Source organism: Oncorhynchus clarkii, chromosome 31 (genome assembly GCF_045791955.1).
Source record: "Oncorhynchus clarkii lewisi isolate Uvic-CL-2024 chromosome 31, UVic_Ocla_1.0, whole genome shotgun sequence".
In the NCBI taxonomy this organism is placed as follows: domain Eukaryota; kingdom Metazoa; phylum Chordata; class Actinopteri; order Salmoniformes; family Salmonidae; genus Oncorhynchus; species Oncorhynchus clarkii.
In genome coordinates, this window is record NC_092177.1 from 16,841,391 (window position 1) to 16,862,208 (window position 20,818).

Genomic DNA, 20,818 nt, shown 5'->3' on the forward strand with positions numbered 1-20,818 from the left:
TTCACTGCACTCTATACTCTTCTATAAACTGGTCATCTCTGTATACCCATCGCAAGACCCACTGGTTGATGCTTATTTATAAAACCCTCTTAGGCCTCACTCCCCCCTATCTGAGATACCTACTGCAGCCCTCATCCTCCACATACACCCGTTCTGCCAGTCACATTCTGTTAAAGGTCCCCAAAGCACACACATCCCTGGGTCGCTCCTCTTTTCAGTTTGCGGCAGCTAGCGACTGGAACGAGCTGCAACAAACACTCAAACTGGACAGTTTTATCTCTTCATTCAAAGACTCAATCATGGACACTCTTGCTGACAGTTGTGGCAGCTGCTTTGTGTGATGTATTGTTGTCTCTACCTTCTTGCCCTTTTTGCTGTTGTCTGTGCCCAATAATGTTTGTACCATGTTCTGTGCTGCTACCATGTTGTGTTGCTACCATGTTGTTGTTATGTTGTGTTGCTACCATGATGTGTTAAATAAAACATTTAAAAAATAAACTTGACCAAGAAACCGAAGTTGGAATTGGGTTTCTATTTCAGGCACAAATCTTGCTTTTCAATGTTAGTCAGAAAATATCTTGTTCAAAGCACTTTTTTTGAATCAGTGCTGGATTATGGTGATATTGTCTATATGCAGGCCTCAGCAAGGACCTTAAACTCTGGACACAGTGTATCATGGTGCTTTAAGATGTATTACCAATGCTAGATCACTCACCCATCACTGTGAGTTTGAACACCAAAGTGTATCAGTGCTTTAGCCCCTTGGTGTACATACAGATGTATGCTATGGTGCAATGGACCTCTCCCTCCACCAGGGGGCAAAAGCACTGATACACTTTTGTGTCCAAAGCATTGATGGACAGCTCCCTTTATATCTCTGTTCCTTACTGACCAGATCAGTCACTCAATATAGTCTTCGTTCACCGTCGCTGTTGTCCTTGTCTGTTCCTAAGGCTAGAACTGAGATGGGGAAATAATATTTTTTCCCATAATGCCCTTCCATCCCGGAACATGCTTCAAATTATATTCAAGTTAAGGGAGTTAGTGTCCTTGCCTGTTTTTAAGACTCTGATCAGCAACACTGTGTGATAACTGCAGTTGTTTCTAATCTTCAATTGTATCTGTAACTTGTGACACTTTGTCTTTTGTGTGTATTTAGTATTTTTCTGTAATTATTTTTTTATACCTCAATGGGTCTTACCTGGTAAAATAAAGGTAAAATACATGTTTTATTATCATAACATTATCAGGTTGGCAAACTAACTAACCTAAACTATGAGGTGATAGAAAAGCCCACCCCTATCTGACCTATTAATGGATCCTCTCATCTCTCTAATGATCCCAGCTCTACCTACTGTACAGTACAACACACAGTGCAGATCTGAGCTGCTTACATTTCTGATCTTGCGGAATAAGTAAAAAGAGAGAGAGAGGAGAAACAGAAAAACAGGAGGAGAGGGGAAACAGAAAGACAGGAGGATAGGGGGAAACAGAAAGACAGGAGGAGAGGAGAAACAGAAAGACAGGAGGAGAGGGGGAAACAGAAAGACAGGAGGAGAGGAGAAACAGAAAGACAGGAGGAGAGGAGAAACAGAAAGACAGGAGGAGAGGAGAAACAGAAAGACAGGAGGAGAGGGGAAACAGAAAGACAGGAAGAGAGGAGAAACAGAAAGACAGGAGGAGAGGAGAAACAGAAAGACAGGAGGAGAGGAGAAACAGAAAGACAGGAAGAGAGGAGAAACAGAAAGACAGGAGGAGAGGGGGAAACAGAAAGACAGGAGGAGAGGAGAAACAGAAAGACAGAAGGAGAGGGGGAACAGAAAGACAGGAGGAGAGGAGAAACAGAAAGACAGGAGGAGAGGGGGAAACAGAAAGACAGGAGGAGAGGAGAAACAGAAAGACAGGAGGAGAGGGGGAACAGAAAGACAGGAGGAGAGGAGAAACAGAAAGACAGGAGGAGAGGGGGAAACAGAAAGACAGGAGGAGAGGAGAAACAGAAAGACAGGAGGAGAGAAGAAACAGAAAGACAGGTGGAGAGGAGAAACAGAAAGACAGGAGGAGAGGAGAAACAGAAAGACAGGAGGAGAGGAGAAACAGAAAGACAGGAAGAGAGGCGAAACAGAAAGACAGGAGGAGAGGGGGAAACAGAAAGACAGGGGGAGAGGAGAAACAGAAAGACAGGAGGAGAGGAGAAACAGAAAGACAGGAGGAGAGGAGAAACAGAAAGACAGGAGGAGAGGAGAAACAGAAAGACAGGAGGAGAGGAGAAACAGAAAGACAGGAGGAGAGGGGGAAACAGAAAGACAGGAGGAGAGGAGAAACAGAAAGACAGGAGGAGAGGGGGAAACAGAAAGACAGGAGGAGAGGAGAAACAGAAAGACAGGAGGAGAGGAGAAACAGAAAGACAGGAGAAAGAGAGGAGAAACAGAAAGACAGGAGGAGAGGAGAAACAGAAAGACAGGAGGAGAGAGGAGAAAACAGAAAGACAGGAGGAGAGGAGAAACAGAAAGACAGGAGGAGAGGAGAAACAGAAAGACAGGAGGAGAGGAGGAACAGAAAGACAGGAGAGAGGAGAAACAGAAAGACAGGAGGAGAGGAGGAACAGAAAGACAGGAGGAGAGGAGAAAACAGAAAGACAGGAGGAGAGGGGGAACATAAAGACAGGAGGAGAGGAGAAACAGAAAGACAGGAGGAGAAGAGAAGCAGAAAGACAGGAGGAGAGGAGAAACAGAAAGACAGGAGGAGAGGAGAAACAGAAAGACAGGAGGAGAGGAGAAACAGAAATACAGGAGGAGAGGAGAAACAGAAAGACAGGAGGAGAGGAGAAACAGAAAGACAGGAAGAGAGGAGAAACAGAAAGACAGGAGGAGAGGAGAAACAGAAAGACAAGAGGAGAGGAGAAACAGAAAGACAGGAGGAGAGGGGGAAACAGAAAGACAGGAGGAGAGGAGAAACAGAAAGACAGGAGGAGAGGGGGAACAGAAAGACAGGAAGAGAGGAGAAACAGAAAGACAGGAGGAGAGGAGAAACAGAAAGACAGGAAGAGAGGAGAAACAGAAAGACAGGAGGAGAGGAGAAACAGAAAGACAGGAGGAGAGGAGAAACAGAAAGACAGGATGAGAGGAGGAACAGAAAGACAGGATGAGAGGAGGAACAGAAAGACAGGAGGAGAGGAGGAACAGAAAGACAGGATGAGAGGAGAAACAGAAAGACAGGATGAGAGGAGGAACAGAAAGACAGGAAGAGAGGAGGAACAGAAAGACAGGATGAGAGGAGAAACAGAAAGACAGGATGAGAGGAGGAACAGAAAGATAGGATGAGAGGAGAAACAGAAAGACAGGAAGAGAGGAGGAACAGAAAGACAGGATGAGAGGGGGAACATAAAGACAGGATGAGAGGAGGAACAGAAAGACAGGATGAGAGGGAAAACATGAGGAGAAAGAAATGAAAAGTAATGTCAAGTAAAATATATTGGGTCAGAAAAATCCTCCTCTAAGGTAGCCATGGCAACACACTAAAAAACAGGGAGGAAGTCCCTCCTTGTACAGTACCATCTGTGCTGCACAGAGAGGGAGGGAGAGAGAGAGAGAGAGAGAGAAGGGGAAGGGAGGGAGATAGAGGGGGAGGGAGGAAGGGAGAGATGGGCATTCATCCTATACAAGGATGACAACATGTAGTATCTACATTAAACAAAACATGCTAAGAAAACATTTACAGCAAAGACTAGACTTCTCTGACTAACAACTTGATCTGGACTACAGAGGGGGAAAAATATCTCAGCCATCTTGCCCTGCTGCTCATGCTTGTCCGCATGCTAGACAATTACATCATCCAAACAAGCTCTGACTCCTGAATGCATTTAGTCTCCAAACGGTGTAACTGGGTCTAAACCAGCAAGTAGATGTGGTAGTCACTATGATCATCATTTCAAAATGGGTTGACATTGTTACAAGGTTTAATGACTCCCTTCCCCCAACAGGTTGACAGTCAGCCTGGCCAGACAGACAGGGCTAATGGGGGAGCAGTAGGAGAGAAGAGGACTGCAGAGAAGATGTTAGATATGGAGGGGACAGTGAGGAAGCCATTAAAAGATAAATCCATAAATTAGCAGCATTGGGAGGGGGAAGGCGAGAGGAGGGAAGGAGAGAGGAGGGAAGGAGAGAGGAGGAAAGGAGAGAGGAGGAAAGGAGGGAAGGGGAATGAGAGAGGAGGGAAGGATGGAATAGAGGCATATCACGAGTGGGAACATAACTTGTTTCCTTGTTCTTTAAAGTGAATAAGTAAAAGTGAGAAAAACGAAGTCTGTGGAGCTATACTGTTGAACAATCAATATAACCTTAGTGAGGACTGGAGAGAAACAGTCAAAAAGGACAGAGGTGTGTGTGTCAGGGTGTGTGTGTGACTCTTGATAAAGAGAGAGCCATGTTGACCGTTCGTTGTCTCTCACATAAACACTTTCTTTAAGCAACGCTGCAGTGACCCTACAACCTCAGACAGGCAGCCAACTCACTGCCTTTCACGCACCACATTATCACCTCTGACACTAAAAAAACACCTTGCTTCTCTTATCCCTCAATACAACCGATACAGAAAGCAGGCTGTTGCTCTGTGCTAAAAACAGCCACTCACAGAGATCAAACTGAACTGTCCAATGGATAGGCACTCCTGCGCTGTTGCTAGGCTGCTCTCTCTCTCTCTCCCTCCCTCCATCTCCCTCTCCTGCTCTGGAAGACATAACACAGAAAAATGGCTGAATAATACATTCTAACTCAATAAACGGGGAGACAGCAGCTGCACTCAGACAGAGAACCCCTTGTCTGGGGCTCTCTCTTTCTGCAGGGGATGCTGGATAGACACACACACACACAAACAAGTAGACACACAACACACGGACACACACACATGCACGCACACAAACTATATTTACAAAGCCTAGTCACAGTGCTACGGCTATCCACCCGAAATAGCTGCATCTCAACTGTGTGGTTAATGGTGTGTGTCTGTCTGTGGTAGTGCTGCTGTCTCTGGGAGGAGGTGAGAGGGGCCACAGACAGGGAGCAGCTGCAGTGGTTCTGTGTAGAGGGGCAGGGCCACATCAGCAGAGGGACAGCTAGTCAGCAGTACAGAGTAGAGGGACAGCTAGTCAGCAGTACAGAGTAGAGGGACAGCTAGTCAGCAGTACAGAGTAGAGGGACACCTAGTCAGCAGTACAGAGTAAAGGGACAGCTAGTCAGCAGTACAGAGTAGAGGGACAGATAGTCAGCAGTACAGAGTAGAGGGACAGCTAGTCAGCAGTACAGAGTAGAGGGACAGCTAGTCAGCAGTACAGAGTAGAGGGACACCTAATCAGCAGTACAGAGTAGAGGGACAATTAGTCAGCAGTACAGAGTAGAGGGACAGCTAGTCAGCAGTACAGAGTAGAGGGACAGCTAGTCAGCAGTACAGAGTAGAGGGACAGCTAGTCAGCAGTAGAGAGTAGAGGGACAGCTAGTCAGCGGTACAGAGTAGACCCCGGGTACAATTCAGCAGTACAGGGACAGCTACAGCAGTACAGAGTAGAGGGACAGCTAGTCAGCAGTAGTAGAGGGACAGCTAGTCAGCAGTACAGAGTAGAGGGACAGCAGTACAGAGTAGAGGGACAATTAGTCAGCAGTACAGAGTAGAGTGACAGCCCGAATAGAGGGACAGCTAGCAGTACAGAGTAGAGGGACCCCGAATCAGCAGTACAGAGTAGAGGGACAGCTAGTCAGCAGTACAGAGTAGAGGGACAGCTAGTCAGCAGTACAGAGTAGAGGGACAGCTAGTCAGCAGTACAGAGTAGAGGGACAGCTAGTCAGCAGTAGAGAGTAAAGGGACAGCTAGTCAGCAGTACAGAGTAAAGGGACAGCTAGTCAGCAGTACAGAGTAGAGGGACAGTTAGTCAGCAGTAGAGAGTAAAGGGACAGCTAGTCAGCAGTACAGGGACAGCTAGTCAGCAGGACAGAGTAAAGGGACAGCTAGTCAGCAGTACAGAGTAAAGGGACAGCTAGTCAGCAGTACAGAGTAAAGGGACAGTTAGTCAGCAGTACAGAGTAGAGGGACAGCTAGTCAGCAGTACAGAGTAAAGGGACAGCTAGTCAGCAGGACAGCGTAAAGGGACAGCTAGTCAGCAGTACAGAGTAAACGGACAGCTAGTCAGCAGGACAGAGTAAAGGGACAGCTAGTCAGCAGTACAGAGTAAAGGGACAGCTAGTCAGCAGTACAGAGTAAAGGGACAGTTAGTCAGCAGTACAGAGTAGAGGGACAGTTAGTCAGCAGTACAGAGTAAAGGGACAGCTAGTCAGCAGTACAGAGTAAAGGGACAGCTAGTCAGCAGTACAGAGTAAACGGACAGCTAGTCAGCAGGACAGAGTAAAGGGACAGCTAGTCAGCAGTACAGAGTAAAGGGACAGCTAGTCAGCAGTACAGAGTAGAGGGACAGTTAGTCAGCAGTACAGAGTAGAGGGACAGTTAGTCAGCAGTACAGAGTAAAGGGACAGCTAGTCAGCAGCACAGAGTAAAGGGACAGCTAGTCAGCAGGACAGAGTAAAGGGACAGCTAGTCAGCAGTACAGAGTAAAGGGACAGCTAGTCAGCAGTACAGAGTAAAGGGACAGTTAGTCAGCAGTACAGAGTAAAGGGACAGCTAGTCAGCAGTACAGAGTAAAGGGACAGCTAGTCAGCAGTACAGAGTAGAGGGACAGCTAGTCAGCAGTACAGAGTAAAGGGACAGCTAGTCAGCAGTACAGAGTAAAGGGACAGCTAGTCAGCTGTCAGCTTATATTTTAAACTACTACTACCCATCAATTGTCCTATTAACAATCACCCATATTAGCAAACTCATTTCACTTCAAACTTCACATTTCTCTAGTATAGGCTACTTATCGTAATGAACAATATCAAGAAAATGCCTGGGATAAGTGATCAGTATGATCGTTGTCGATAATGTTTGGTTTATCGTCCCAGCTCTACCTCAGAACTGATTCGTAGATAGCAAGGAAAGGCACAGAGGGTGGGTGTGGTTGAACAGTTCCTGGTCTTGACAAATCTTTTAAAACAGCTTATAAGTCAACTCCCTCTTCACAGGTTCAATATAATGTACACTGAGTGTAAAAAACATTAGGAACACTTTCCTAATATTGAGTTGCAACCCCTTTTGCCCTCAGAACAGCCTCAATTCATTGAGGCATGGACTCTACAAGGTGTCGAAAGCGTTACACAGGGATGTTGGCCCCTGTTGACTCCAATGCTTCCCACAGTTGTGTCAAGTTGGCTGTATGTCCTTTGGGTGGTGGACCATTCTTAATACACATGGGAAACTGTTGAGCGTTAAAACCCCAGCAACGTTGCAGTTCTTGACACACTCAAACCGGTGCGCCTGGCACCTACTACCATACCCAATTCAAAGGCACTTCAATCTTTTGTCTTGCCCATTCACCCTCTGAAAGGCACACACACAATCCATGTCTCAATTGTCTCAAGGCTTAAAAAATACTTATTTAACATGCCTCCTCCCCTTCATCTACACTGATTGAAGTGGATTTAACAAGGGACATCAATAAGGGATCATAGCATTCACCTGGATTCACCTTGTCAGTCTACATCATGGAAAGAACAGGTGTTCTTCATGTTTTGTAAACTCATTCACAAAACGTAAAAACTATTGTCTATTACTAAATCCCTTAGTAGGCTAGTTGATGAATTTCAAAAACGATTTACAGGTTGGTTGTGTGGTGTGTGTCTGAGAGAGAGTGTTTTCCCTTACCTTATTGTCAGACAGTGCCTGCTGTGTGTGTGTGTGTGTGTGTGTGTGTGTGTGTGTGTGTGTGTGTGTGTGTGTGTGTGTGTGTGTGTGTGTGTGTGTGTGTGTGTGTGTGTGTGTGTTTGTGTGTGCGTGTGTGTGTGTGTTGTTTGTGATGCTGACTGTTACCTTGAGTGAGTCGAAGCAGGCGATGACTCTGCCATTGTCCACGTGGCAGCTCCTGGCTGGGTGGGCGAACTTACACTCAGCGTCCGAGCGGGAGCAGGTACCCCTCTGAAACTCTCGACACACCTCTAGGGTCAACCACTTAGTGTCCCGGCCCATGGCCATACTTCCCATATTGACTGCCATTACAGCCCCTCGGGACAAGAAGGGGCAAGTGGATAAAGGAGTAGGGTCTAGGGTTGGACACAATCGGGACTTAGTGCACAAACAAAAAGCCCTGATGCAGACGAAAATAAATTGGAAACTCCTTGGCAAGACAAGAGGAGATGAGTGCGTGAAATTAAATGAAAGACTTATACTGGATACAATGAATAAGCTGGTCCTTTGAAATGACTTTGAGTTTCTGGGTATGGAGGCTGGAGTAGTGGGTTTTCTTGGGTACGGTGCAGATCCCTGATCCACTGACGATGGGATGAGTTCTCAGAGATAGAGGTGAGCAGAGGCCAGCTCTGTCTCATAGAAAAAGGACGAAATTGGGGGACCTTACTCTGGCATGCTGAGATATATAGTTCAGACATGCATTGTCCTAGAGAGAGGCCTTCCAATGACAGCTTCCTCTTCTTATGTCCGTCAGTCTGTCTGCCTCTGTCTTGCGCGCGCTGGTCACTCCATTCTTCAGACAGAAACCCTAAAACCACCCCAAATATCCAGAACTGTGACACGGCTTCTGTAGCGTTTAGTATGGCTGGTCAGGCTGTTTAGAAAAAGGGAAAGATAAAAAAGCAGAAGCTTATCGACCAGTGTCCTTGTATTGATGACGAGGTGGAGGCTGGGGGGAGGTGGGGGCTGAGGGGAGGTGGAGGCTGAGGGGAGGTGGAGGCTGGGGGAGGTGGAGGCTGAGGGGAGGTGGGCGGATTGCAGATCAGCAGCAGGACGGAATGACTCTCTGGCTGTCAGGGTCACATATAGCCTCATTCAAGGCCAAACACACACAAATAAACACACACACAGTGCTGTGCTGTGCTTTGCTCTACTCTCACCTAGCAGGGCCAGGAGCCTGTCCTATGCAGACAGCAGCAGTACACAGAGGCAGCAGGCCATCAGCCAGCCAAACACTCCAGACCAGAACGTCATGCACCCACTCACAGTCTTCTTAGGCACTTTGGAGTTCCACTTCCTCCTCTTATTTTAGTCTCTTTCTCATCCCTCCTTCTCCGCGTTTCTTCCTTCCCTGGCTGTCTCTTGTCGTTTATCCTTCCGTCTTCGTCATCCTCTTTATTGACCTCTTCATGTGGCTGCCCCTGCCGTAAAAACCTGTCTTTAGGTTGCAAGAAGAGACAGATGATCAAAATTAGTCAGCAGTCGGTTTAAAATAATAAAATTAAAAATAAATTGCAGAAAAGGGTTCCAGGAAAAGCAGGATTCCTGAATGTAGAATATAACTGCATTAGAATCCAACCTACACTGTCAACTTACAACAGAAACCTATCGTCTAACTGGGTGATGAGGTCATGAGGTGAAAGAGAGACACACAGATAGAGCAGAGCAGATGGAGAGGGAGGCTAGTAGGGAGGCTGCAATGGGAGGCTGCAATGCACAGGAAAGGACAAGCAATGTCTTAATTAAGAGATACAAGGATGTAGAGGGAGGGATAGAGGGAGGGATAAAGGGAGGGAGTGAGAGAGACTGAGGGAGGGATAGAGGGAGGGATAAAGGCAGCGATAGAGAGAGGGAGGGATAGAGGGAGGGAGAAAGGGAGCGATAGAGAGAGGGAGGGATAAAGGGAAGGATGGAGGGAGTGATAGAGAGAGGGAGAGAGGGATAGAGGGAGGGAGAAAGAGGGAGGGAACGAAGAGAAAGCTAGCAAGAAAGAGATGTCCCTTTAAGTCACATGAGCTTTGCAGAGCTGAATGTAATTGACCAACTTGACATGAATCATGCTGCGATGTGTGCTGAAAATGAGGATCCTTGAACCGCCACAGGCTGGCCGGCTGAAACTGCCGATCCCCACCAGCAGTCTGTCTGCTGCCGTCGCAGACAGTTATGAATATATAGAGGGGAAGGTAGTGATGGGGAAAAGAGAGAAAGAGCATTTCTCCACAACTGTAGCTGCAGTGAGGCCACAGCCAATCAGCTTGAGCCTTGCAGGCAGGCAAAGAAAGTGGCTTGCCAATGAGGATAGAGGTTGCATATCGACCCCACCCCATCCATCCTTGTTCCTCCCCCTTGTTCCTGCCTCTTTCCTCTGGCACAGCCTGTCATGTCTGAGCCTCATTTATTTTTTATTTTACCTTTATTTAACTAGGCAAGTCAGTTAAGAACAAATTCTTATTTACAATTACAGCCTAGGAACAGTGGGTTAACTGCCTTGTTCAGGGGCAGAACGACAGATTTTTACCTTGTCGGCTCAGGGATTTGATCTAGCAACCTTTCATTTACTGGTCCAACGCTCTAACCACTAGGCTACCTGCCGCCCCATGCCAGGATTTAAAGAGGAGAATAAAGAATGTCTGACTCTAAAGTCCTCTCTTTCTCTCACTCTGCACCTGTGTCCTGCTCAAACCGAGGGCATCACTGCAGTGTCTGACTTCCAGAGAGGGAGAAAGAGAGGGATGTGAGAGGTTGATAGCAGAGCTTCTTACTGTATTTCTCCCAGTGAGGTGTGGTAAGGCAGGGTTAAGTGTGAACGAGGGATGGGGGGCTTAATATAACAAGGACAAAATCTGGTGAAAGTGATTGTCTTTCGACACCTTGTAGAGTCCATGCCCCAATGAATTGAGGCTATTCTGAGGGCAAAAGTGGGGGGTGGGTGTACTGGGAAGCTTAATGTTTTGTACCCTCAGTGTATATAGTCATTAATAGTGAATGACTTGATAAATAAGGGGTACATCCTAATAAGTAACCCACACCATAAGTCAATGAGCGACACTGTGCAAACATTGGGAACTATTAACCAGAACGTGTACCATGGTTGACTGTAGACATGAGAGGTGAAAACATAACATGAAGGAGGCAGGAATAAAAGAGAGGTGAAAACATAACAGGAATGAGACAGGAATAAAAGAGAGGTGAAAACATAACATGAAGGAGACAGGAATAAAAGAGAGGTGAAAACATATCAGGAAGGAGGCAGGAATAAAAGAGAGGTGAAAACATAACATGAAGGAGACAGGAATAAAAGAGAGGTGAAAACATAACAGGAAGGAGACAGGAATAAAAGAGAGGTGAAAACATAACAGGAAGGAGACAGGAATAAAAGAGAGGTGAAAACATAACAGGAAGGAGACAGGAATAAAAGAGAGGTGAAAACATAACATGAAGGAGACAGGAATAAAAGAGAGGTGAAAACATAACAGGAAGGAGGCAGGAATAAAAGAGAGGTGAAAACATAACATGAAGGAGCAGGAATAAAAGAGAGGTGAAAACATAACATGAAGGAGACAGGAATAAAAGAGAGGTGAAAACATAACATGAAGGAGGCAGGAATAAAAGAGAGGTGAAAACATAACATGAAGGAGACAGGAATAAAAGAGAGGTGAAAACATAACATGAAGGAGACAGGAATAAAAGAGAGGTGAAAACATAACAGGAAGGAGGCAGGAATAAAAGAGAGGTGAAAACATAACATGAAGGAGCAGGAATAAAAGAGAGGTGAAAACATAACATGAAGGAGACAGGAATAAAAGAGAGGTGAAAACATAACATGAAGGAGGCAGGAATAAAAGAGAGGTGAAAACATAACATGAAGGAGACAGGAATAAAAGAGAGGTGAAAACATAACATGAAGGAGACAGGAATAAAAGAGAGGTGAAAACATAACATGAAGGAGACAGGAATAAAAGAGAGGTGAAAACATAACATGAAGGAGACAGGAATAAAAGAGAGTTGAAAACATAACATGAAGGAGACAGGAATAAACGAGAGGTGAAAACATAACATGAAGGAGGCAGGAATAAAAGAGAGGTGAAAACATAACATGAAGGAGGCAGGAATAAAAGAGAGGTGAAAACATAACATGGAGGCAGGAATAAAAGAGAGGTGAAAACATAACATGAAGGAGGCAGGAATAAAAGAGGTGAAAAGAAAGGAGAAGGGATTGGGGCAGATATTATCGGCAGACACATAGCGACAGACACAGATGGAAGGAGCAGTGGGAGGGTGTCTGTGTGTATAAGAGTGTCTCTGTGTGTATGAGAGTGTCTCTGTGTGTATGAGAGTGCGCAGACAGAAAGCCCATTAGGAGAGTCCTGTGGTGGAGGGAGGGGGAGAGAGAGAGAGATGGAGAGAAGAGAGAGAATGGGGAGAAGAGAGAGAATGGGGAGAGATGGGCATTCGAGAGCTTGGGACTACAAGCTTCTATCTGCAAAAAGATGATTCTGAGAGGCTTTAAAGTTCAGAACCCTCATTGGTTTGAGTGGTGTTTTTATCTTGTATTCTTTTGAACTTATCAATATGAATCGGGGTACTTAGAGTACTGTATAGGTAGAGAACATTGAATAGAACACGAGCTAATAGTCCCAAGCTCTCCAGTACTTTCCTGCAGACAAATGATCAAACCGCCCTCTAGTGGCCTCATGGGTGGAATGTTATTGATATTTTTCGCAATTTCATAATTAATCAACATTATTTTTAAAGACCAGACAAAAATCTGGAGTTTCTATGTTCTAAAATTGGGCTGCAAACTAAAAATTGAATAATTGTCAACTCTATATCTGACATGGTACAACAGTCTTCTTCTTTTTTTACACCCATAACCATGTTTATGAGATGCATACTTTTGTTTCAAAGTAGATTTGTTTAATACTACAGAGCAGTGGTGAAAAGTGACACCCAGAAGTACTCGTTACATTCTGAATGCTTAGCAGGACAGGAAAATGGTCCATTCACACACTTATCAAGAGAACATCCATGGTCATCCCTACTGCCTCTGATCTGGCGGACTCACTAAACACACATGCTTTGTTTGTAAATGATGTCTGAGCGTTGAAGTGTTCGAGTGTGCCCCTGGCTATCCATAAATTACAAAAACAAGAAAATGGGTCTGTCTAGTTTGCTTCATATAATGATTTTTAAATTATTTATACTTTTACTTTTGATACATATGTATATTTCAGCAATTAGATTTACTTTTGAAACTTAAGTATATTTAAAACCAAATACTTCTAGACTTTTACTCAAGTAGTATTTTACTGTGTGACTTTCACTTTTACTTGAGTCATTTTCTATTAAAGTATCTTTACTTTTATTCAAGTATGACAATTGGGTACTTTTCCACCATTGGTGTGACTCTGATTTAGCCCACTGCAGTATTAAAACACCTTCAGACACAAGAACAAAGGCACACACCTGCAAAAAAAGAGATGAGAGGGTAAGATTGATTGCTTAGGCATGCTTGGCTGTCTCTACCCCTCTCCCTCCTCCACCTCTCATCCTGCTGGTCTGTCTCTCTCTCCTCCTCCACCTCTCATCCTGCTGGTCTGTCTCTCTCTCCTCCTCCACCTCTCATCCTGCTGGTCTGTCTCTCCCTCCTCCTCCACCTCTCATCCTGCTGGTCTGTCTCTCCCTCCTCCTCCACCTCTCATCCTGCTGGTCTGTCTCTCTCTCCTCCTCCCCCTCTCATCCTGCTGGTCTCTCTCCTGCTGGTCTCTCTCCCCCTCCCCCCCCCCTCTCATCCTGATGGTCTGTCTCTCCCTCCTCCTCCTCTCATCCTGCTGGTCTGTCTCTCCCTCCTCCTCCTCCTCCACCTCTCATCCTGCTGGTCTGTCTCTTCCTCCTCCTCTACCTCTCATACTGCTGGTCTGTCTCTCCCTCCTCCTACACCTCTCATCCTGCTGGTCTGTCTCTCCCTCCTCCTCCACCACCTCTCATCCTGCTGGTCTGTCTCTCCCTCCTCCTCCTCCACCTCTCATCCTGCTGGTCTGTCTCTCACTCCTCCTCCACCTCTCATCCTGCTGGTCTCTCTCCCTCCTCCTCCACCTCTCATCCTGATGGTCTGTCTCTCCCTCATCCAACTCTCATCCTCCTGGTCTGTCTCTCCCTCCTCCTCCTCTCATCCTGCTGGTCTGTCTCCCCCTCCTCTTCCACATCTCATCATGCTGGTCTCTCTCTCCCTCCTCCTCCTCCACCTCTCATCCTGCTGGTCTGTCTCTCCCTCCTCCTCCCCCTCCCATCCTGCTGGTCTGTCTCTCCCTCCTCCTCCTCCCATCCTGCTTGTCTGTCTCTCCCTCCTCCTCCTCCACCTCTCATTCAGCTGGTCTGTCTCTCCCTCCACCTCCTTCACCTGTCATCCTGCTTGTGTCTCTCCCTCCTCCAAATCTCATCCTGCTGGTCTGTCTCCGCCTCCTCTCATCCTGCTGGTCTGTTTCTCCTCCTCCACCTCTCATCCTGGTCTGTCTCTCCCTCCTCCTCCTGCTGGTCTGTCTCTCCTCCTCCTCCTCCACCTCTCATCCTGCTGGTCTGTCTCTCCCTCCTCCTCCTCCACCTCTCATCCTGCTGGCCTGTCTCTCCCTATCCTGCATTCAGGCCCATGTCAGCCACAGTCAGGAGCCCCTGCTTACGCAGTGTTTCCACACCTACCTCCCTCAGGGTGCATGCATCCTTGCTCAGCAACGCTGCAACCAACATCATCAAAACCCACAACAGAAAGGGAACACGAGCTGACTCTTGACTGCTCCCTGGCTGGCTTTCCGCAATAGACACCGAACGGCTGCACAGTTTCCACCTGAGCAGTTGATAGGCAGTTAGGGTGGACACTGGCTCTGGCCCAGACTCACAACGGCATTCATTCAGGATCCATACTGCAGACAATCTTCTTGAAGCAGGAACAGAAGGTACTCTGTGATGGATATTATTCATCCATAAGCAAATTAAGTAACGGAGTACAGTAAAGCAGAGAACGAACTATACCTTCAGTACCAGACAAGTCTGGAGTTGGTGCCACATCTAAAACAGCAGCCACTGACTGGGCTCATGATTCCCTCAATTCACCCAGCCAGCACACCAGGGGACTAATCAGGACAACAGTGTTGAATAATTGAACATAAGTACATAAGCCACATATCCAAGCCCTTTCCAGCAGCATGCTGTATAAATGCAGATAGCATTACTACAAGTCTGAATTTGAATTGAGGTCTAATTGCTCCAGCGGCTGAGTGATTGTGAGGAGTGAGGCGCTGCAGAGCAGGAGAAAACAGGAGAAAAGAAGAAATGGAGAGAGGAGAAAGGGCGGAAAGCAGTAAAGAGGAGAGGAGTAAAGAGGGGAGGAGTAAAGAGGAGAGAGGAGAAAGGAGGAGAGGAGTAGAGGGGAGGAGTAAAAAGGGAGGAGTAGAGGGGAGGAGTAAAGAGGGAGGAGTAAAGAGGAGAGGAGTAAAGAGTAGAGGAGGAAAGAGGAGAGGGGAGGAGTAAAGAGGGGAGGAGGAAAGAGGAGAGGAGTAAAGAGGAGAGGAGTAAAGAGGAGAGGAGTAAAGAGGGGAGGAGTAAAGAGGAGAGGAGTAAAGAGGAGAGAGGAGAAAAGAGGAGAGGAGTAAAGAGGGGAGGAGTAAAGAGGAGAGAAGTAAAGAGGGGAGGAGTAAAGAGAAGAGGAGTAAAGAGGGGAGGAGTAAAGAAGAGAGGAGTAAAGAGGGGAGGAGTAAAGAGGAGAGGAGTAAAGAGGGGAGGAGGAAAGAGGAGAGGAGTAAAGAGGAGAGGAGTAAAGAGGAGAAAAGAGGAGAGGAGTAAAGAGGAGAGGAGTAAAGAGGAGAGGAGTAAAGAGGGGAGGAGTAAAGAGGAGTAGAGGGGAGGAGTAAAGAGGGAGGAATAAAGAGGAGAGGAGTAAAGAGGAGAGAGGAGAAAGGAGGAGAGGAGTAAAGAGGGAGGAGTAAAGAGGGGAGGAGGAAAGAGGAGAGGAGTAAAGAGGGGAGGAGTAAAAAGGGAGGAGTATGGAGGGAGGAGTAGAGGGGAGGAGTAAAGAGGGAGGAGTAAAGAGGGGAGGAGTAAAGAGGAGAGGAGTAAAGAGGGGAGGAGTAAAGAGGAGAGGAGTAAAGAGGGGAGGAGTAAAGAGGGAGGAGTAAAGAGGAGAGGAGTAAAGAGGAGAGGAGGAAAGAGGAGAGGAGTAAAGAGGAGAGGAGTAAAGAGGGGAGGAGTAAAGAGGAGAGGAGTAAAGAGGAGAGGAGAAAAGAGGAGAGGAGTAAAGAGGAGAGGAGTAAAGAGGGGAGGAGTAAAGAGGGGAGGAGTAAAGAGGAGAGGAGAAAGGAGGAGAGGAGTAGAGGGGAGGAGTAAAGAGGAGAGGAGTAAAGAGGAGAGGAGTAAAGAGGGGAGGAGTAAAGAGGAGAGGAGTAAAGAGGGGAGGAGTAAAAAGGGAGGAGTATGGAGGGAGGAGTAGAGGGGAGGAGTAAAGAGGGAGGAGTAAAGAGGGGAGGAGTAAAGAGGAGAGGAGTAAAGAGGGGAGGAGTAAAGAGGAGAGGAGTAAAGAGGGGAGGAGTAAAGAGGGAGGAGTAAAGAGGAGAGGAGTAAAGAGGAGAGGAGGAAAGAGGAGAGGAGTAAAGAGGGGAGGAGTAAAGAGGAGAGGAGTAAAGAGGAGAGGAGAAAAGAGGAGAGGAGTAAAGAGGAGAGAGGAGAAAAGAGGAGAGGAGTAAAGAGGGGAGGAGTAAAGAGGGGAGGAGTAAAGAGGAGAGGAGAAAGGAGGAGAGGAGTAGAGGGGAGGAGTAAAGAGGAGAGGAGTAAAGAGGAGAGGAGTAAAGAGGGGAGGAGTAAAGAGGAGAGGAGTAAAGAGGGGAGGAGTAAAGAGGAGAGGAGTAAAGAGGAGAGGAGAAAAGAGGAGAGAGGAGAAAAGAGGAGAGGAGTAAAGAGGGGAGGAGTAAAGAGGGGAGGAGTAAAGAGGAGAGGAGAAAGGAGGAGAGGAGTAGAGGGGAGGAGTAAAGAGGAGAGGAGTAAAGAGGGGAGGAGTAAAGAGGAGAGGAGTAAAGAGGAGAGGAGTAAAGAGGGGAGGAGTAAAGAGGGGAGGAGTAAAGAGGAGAGGAGTAAAGAGGAGAGGAGTAAAGAGGGGAGGAGTAAAGAGGAGAGGAGTAAAGAGGAGATGAGTAAAGAGGAGAGAGGAGTAAAGAGGAGAGAGGAGAAAAGAGGAGAAAAGAGGGGAGGAGTAAAGAGGAGAGAAGTAAAGAGGAGAGGAGTAAAGAGGAGAGAGGAGAAAAGAGGAGAGGAGAAAAGAGGGGAGGAGTAGAGGGGAGGAGTAAAGAGGAGAGGAGTAAAGAGGGGAGGAGTAAAGGGGGGAGGAGAGGAGTAAAGAGGAGAGAGGAGAAAAGAGGAGATGAGTAAAGAGGAGAGGAGTAAAGAGGAGAGAGGAGTAAAGAGGAGAGAGGAGAAAAGAGGAGAGGAGAAAAGAGGGGAGGAGTAGAGGGGAGGAGTAAAGAGGAGAGGAGTAAAGAGGGGAGGAGTAAAGGGGGGAGGAGAGGAGTAAAGAGGAGAGGAGTAAAGAGAGGAGAAAAGAGGAGATGAGTAAAGAGGAGATGAGTAAAGAGGGGAGGAGTAAAGAGGAGAGAGGAGTAAAGAGGAGAGAGGAGAAAGAGGAGAGGAGAAAAGAGGGGAGGAGTAGAGGGGAGGAGTAAAGAGGAGAGGAGTAAAGGGGGGAGGAGTAAAGGGGGGAGGAGAGGAGTAAAGAGGAGAGGAGTAAAGAGAGGAGAAAAGAGGAGAGAAAGATGGGTGGAACATGAGAGGAGGGAGAAACGTTGCAGGAGTGGCTGTAAATGAGAGGCGGACTGAGACAAAGAGGGAGAAGAGAATGCATATTGACTAGAGGTTGACAGATTATGATTTTTCAATGACAATACCGAGACCGATTATTAGAGGACAAAAAAAAGCCGATACCGATTAATCGGCCGATTTTTAAAATGTATTTGTAATAATGACAATTACAACAATACTGAATGAACACTTATTTTAACTTAATATAATACATCAATATAATCAATTTAGCCTCAAATAAATAATGAAACATGTTCAATTTGGTTTAAATAATGCAAAAACAAAGTGTTGGAGAAGAAAGTAAAAGTGCAATATGTAAGAAAGCTAATGTTTAAGTTCCTTGCTCAGAACATGAGAACATATGAAAGCTGGTGGTTCCTTTTAACATGAGTCTTCAACATTCCCAGGTAAAAAGTTTTAGGTTGTAGTTATTATAGGAATAATAGGACTATTTCTCTCTATACCATTTGTATTTCATATACCTTTGACTATTAGATGTTCTTATAGGTCCTATAGTATTGCCAGTGTAACAGTATAGCTTCCGTACCGCTCCTCGCTCCTACCTGGAATCGAACCAGGAACACAACGACAACAGCCACCCTCGAAGCAGCGTTACCCATGCAGAGCAAGGGGAACAACTACTCCAAGTCTCAGAGCAAGTGACGTTTGAAACGCTATTAGCGCGCACCCCGCTAACTAGCTAGCCATTTCACATCGGTTACACCAGCCTAATCTTGGGAGTTGATAGGCTTGAAGTCATAAACAGCAGAGCTGCTGGCAAAACACACGAAAGTGCTGTTTGAATGAATGCTTATGAGCCTGCTGGTGCATACCATCGCTCAGTCAGACTGCTCTATCAAATCATAGACTTAGTTATAACATAATAACACAAGGAAATTCGAGCCTTAGGTCATTGACATGGTCGAATCCGGAAACTATCATCTCGAAAACAAGACGTTTATTCTTTCAGTGAAATGTGGAACCGTTCTGTATTTTATCTAACGGGTGGCATCCATCAGTCTAAATATTTCTGTTACATTGCACAACCTTCAATGTTATGTCATAATTACATAAAATTCTGGCAAATTAGTTCGCAATGAGCCAGGCGGCCCAAACTGTTGCATATACCCTGACTCTGCGTTCAATGAACGCAAGAGAAGTGACACAATTTCACCTGTTTAGTATTGCCTGCTAACCTGGATTTATATTAGCTAAATATGCAGGTTTAAAAATATATACTTCTGTGTATTGATTTTAAGAAAGGCATTGGTGTTTAAGGTTAGGTACATGTTGGAGAAACGACAGTCCTTTTTTGCGAATGCGCACTGCATCGATTATATGCCACGCAGGACACGCTAGATAAACTAGTAATATCATCAACCATGTGTAGTTATAACTAGTGATTATGATTAAGTTTAATGCTAGCTAGCAACTTACCTTGGCTTCTTACTGCATTCGCGTAACAGGTGGGCTCCTCGTGAGGCAGGTGGTTAGAGCATTGGACTAGTTAACCGTAAGGTTGCGAGATTGAATCCCTGAGCTGACAAGGTAAAAATCTGTCGTTCTACCCCTGAACAAGACAGTTACCCCACCGTTCCTAGGCCGTAATTGAAAATAAGAATGTGTTCTTAACCAAGTTGCCTAGTTAAATAAAGATGTAAAAAATTACATCCAAAATTACCGATTTCCGATTGTTACGAAAACTTGAAATCAGCCCTAATTAAATCGGCAATTCCGATTAATCGGTCGACCTCTAATATTGACTCTAAAAGGTCAGCCAGCCTGTTCCACACACACCTACTGCCGCTGTGTCCTTCAAGAATACTGAGTGGATTTGATAAGGTGAATAAGGAAATATGGAGTTGACTGTATGTGTTTGTGTGTGTGTGCGTGCGTGTGTTTGTGTGACCATGAGACAGACAATGTAAGATTGAGGATGTAAGAAAAAAAAGTTAAAAAATAAAACGTCCTCTCACTGTCAACTGCGTTTATTTTCAGCAAACTTAACATGTGTAAATATTTGTATGAACATAGCAAGATTCAAAAACTGAGACTGTACCACAGACATGTGACTAACAGAAATGGAATAATGTGTCCCTGAAGAAAGGGGTGTGGGTGTCAAAATCAAAAGTAACAGCCAGTATCTGGTGTGGCCAAAAGCTGCATTAAGCACTGCAGTGCATCTCCTCCTCATGGACTGCACCAGATTTGCTAAGTTCTTGCTGTGAGATGTTACCCCACTCTTCCACCAAGGCACCTGCAAGTTCCCGTACATTTCTGTGGGGAATGGCCCTAGCCCTCACCCTCTGATCCAACAGGTCCCAGACGTGCTCAATGGGATTGAGATCCGGGCTCTTCGCTGCCATGGCAGAACACTGACATTCCTGTCTTGCAGGAAATCACAGAACGAGCAGTATGGCTGGTGGCATTGTCATGCTGGAGGGTCATGTCAGGATGTGCCTGCAGGAAGGGCACCACATGAGGGAGGATGTCTTCCCTGTAATGCACAGCGTTGCAATTGCCTGCAATGACAACAAGCTCAGTCCGATGATGCTGTGACACACCGCCCCAGACCATGACCGACCCTCCACCTCCAAATCAATCCCGCTCCAGAGTACAGAACTCGGCATAATGCTCATTCCTTCGACGATAAATGCAAATCCGACCATCACCCCTGGTGAGACAAAACCGCGGCTCGTCAGTCCTGTCTGGTCCAGCGACGGTGGGTTTGAGCCCATAGGCGACGTTGTTGCCGGTGATGTCTGGTGAGGACTTGCCTTACAGGCCTACAAGCCCTCAGTCCAGCCTCTCTCAGACTATTGCGGGCAGTCTGAGCACTGATGGAGGAATTGTGCGTTCCTGGTGTAACTCGGGCAGTTGTTGCCATCCTGTACCTGTCCTCAGGTGTGATGTTCGGATGTACCGATCCTGTGCAGGTGTTGTTATATGTGGTCTGCCACTGCGAGGACGATCCTGTCTCCCTGTAGCTCTGTCTTAGGCGTCTCACAGTATGGACATTGAAATGTATTGCCCTGCCACATCTGCAGTCCTCATTCCTCATTCAAGCAGATGAGCAGGGACCCTGGGCATCTTTCTTTTGGCATTTTTCAGTCAGTAGAAAAGCCTCTTTAGCGTCCTAAGTTTTTATAACTGTGAC

The 20,818-nt window shown here is 46.3% G+C and overlaps 1 protein-coding gene across 7 annotated transcripts in view; it reads right to left on the minus strand.

Moving 5' to 3' along the window:
• LOC139391197 (muscleblind-like splicing regulator 3) overlaps window positions 1-20,818 on the minus strand; it is an 87,989-nt gene that overhangs the window by 45,899 nt on the left and 21,272 nt on the right. For 6 of the 7 annotated variants that reach the window (XM_071138806.1, XM_071138807.1, XM_071138808.1 and 3 more), the window contains exons 2-3: window positions 8,985-9,262; window positions 7,948-8,698 (exon numbers count right to left, since the gene is read on the minus strand). In XM_071138806.1, coding sequence (XP_070994907.1) covers window positions 7,948-8,130 — 183 coding nt within the window. In that variant the 5' untranslated portion in view covers window positions 8,131-8,698; window positions 8,985-9,262. Of the gene's footprint in view, window positions 1-7,947; window positions 8,699-8,984; window positions 9,263-13,219; window positions 13,291-20,818 lie in introns of all 7 variants that reach the window. The other variant, XM_071138802.1, reaches the window with a different exon arrangement.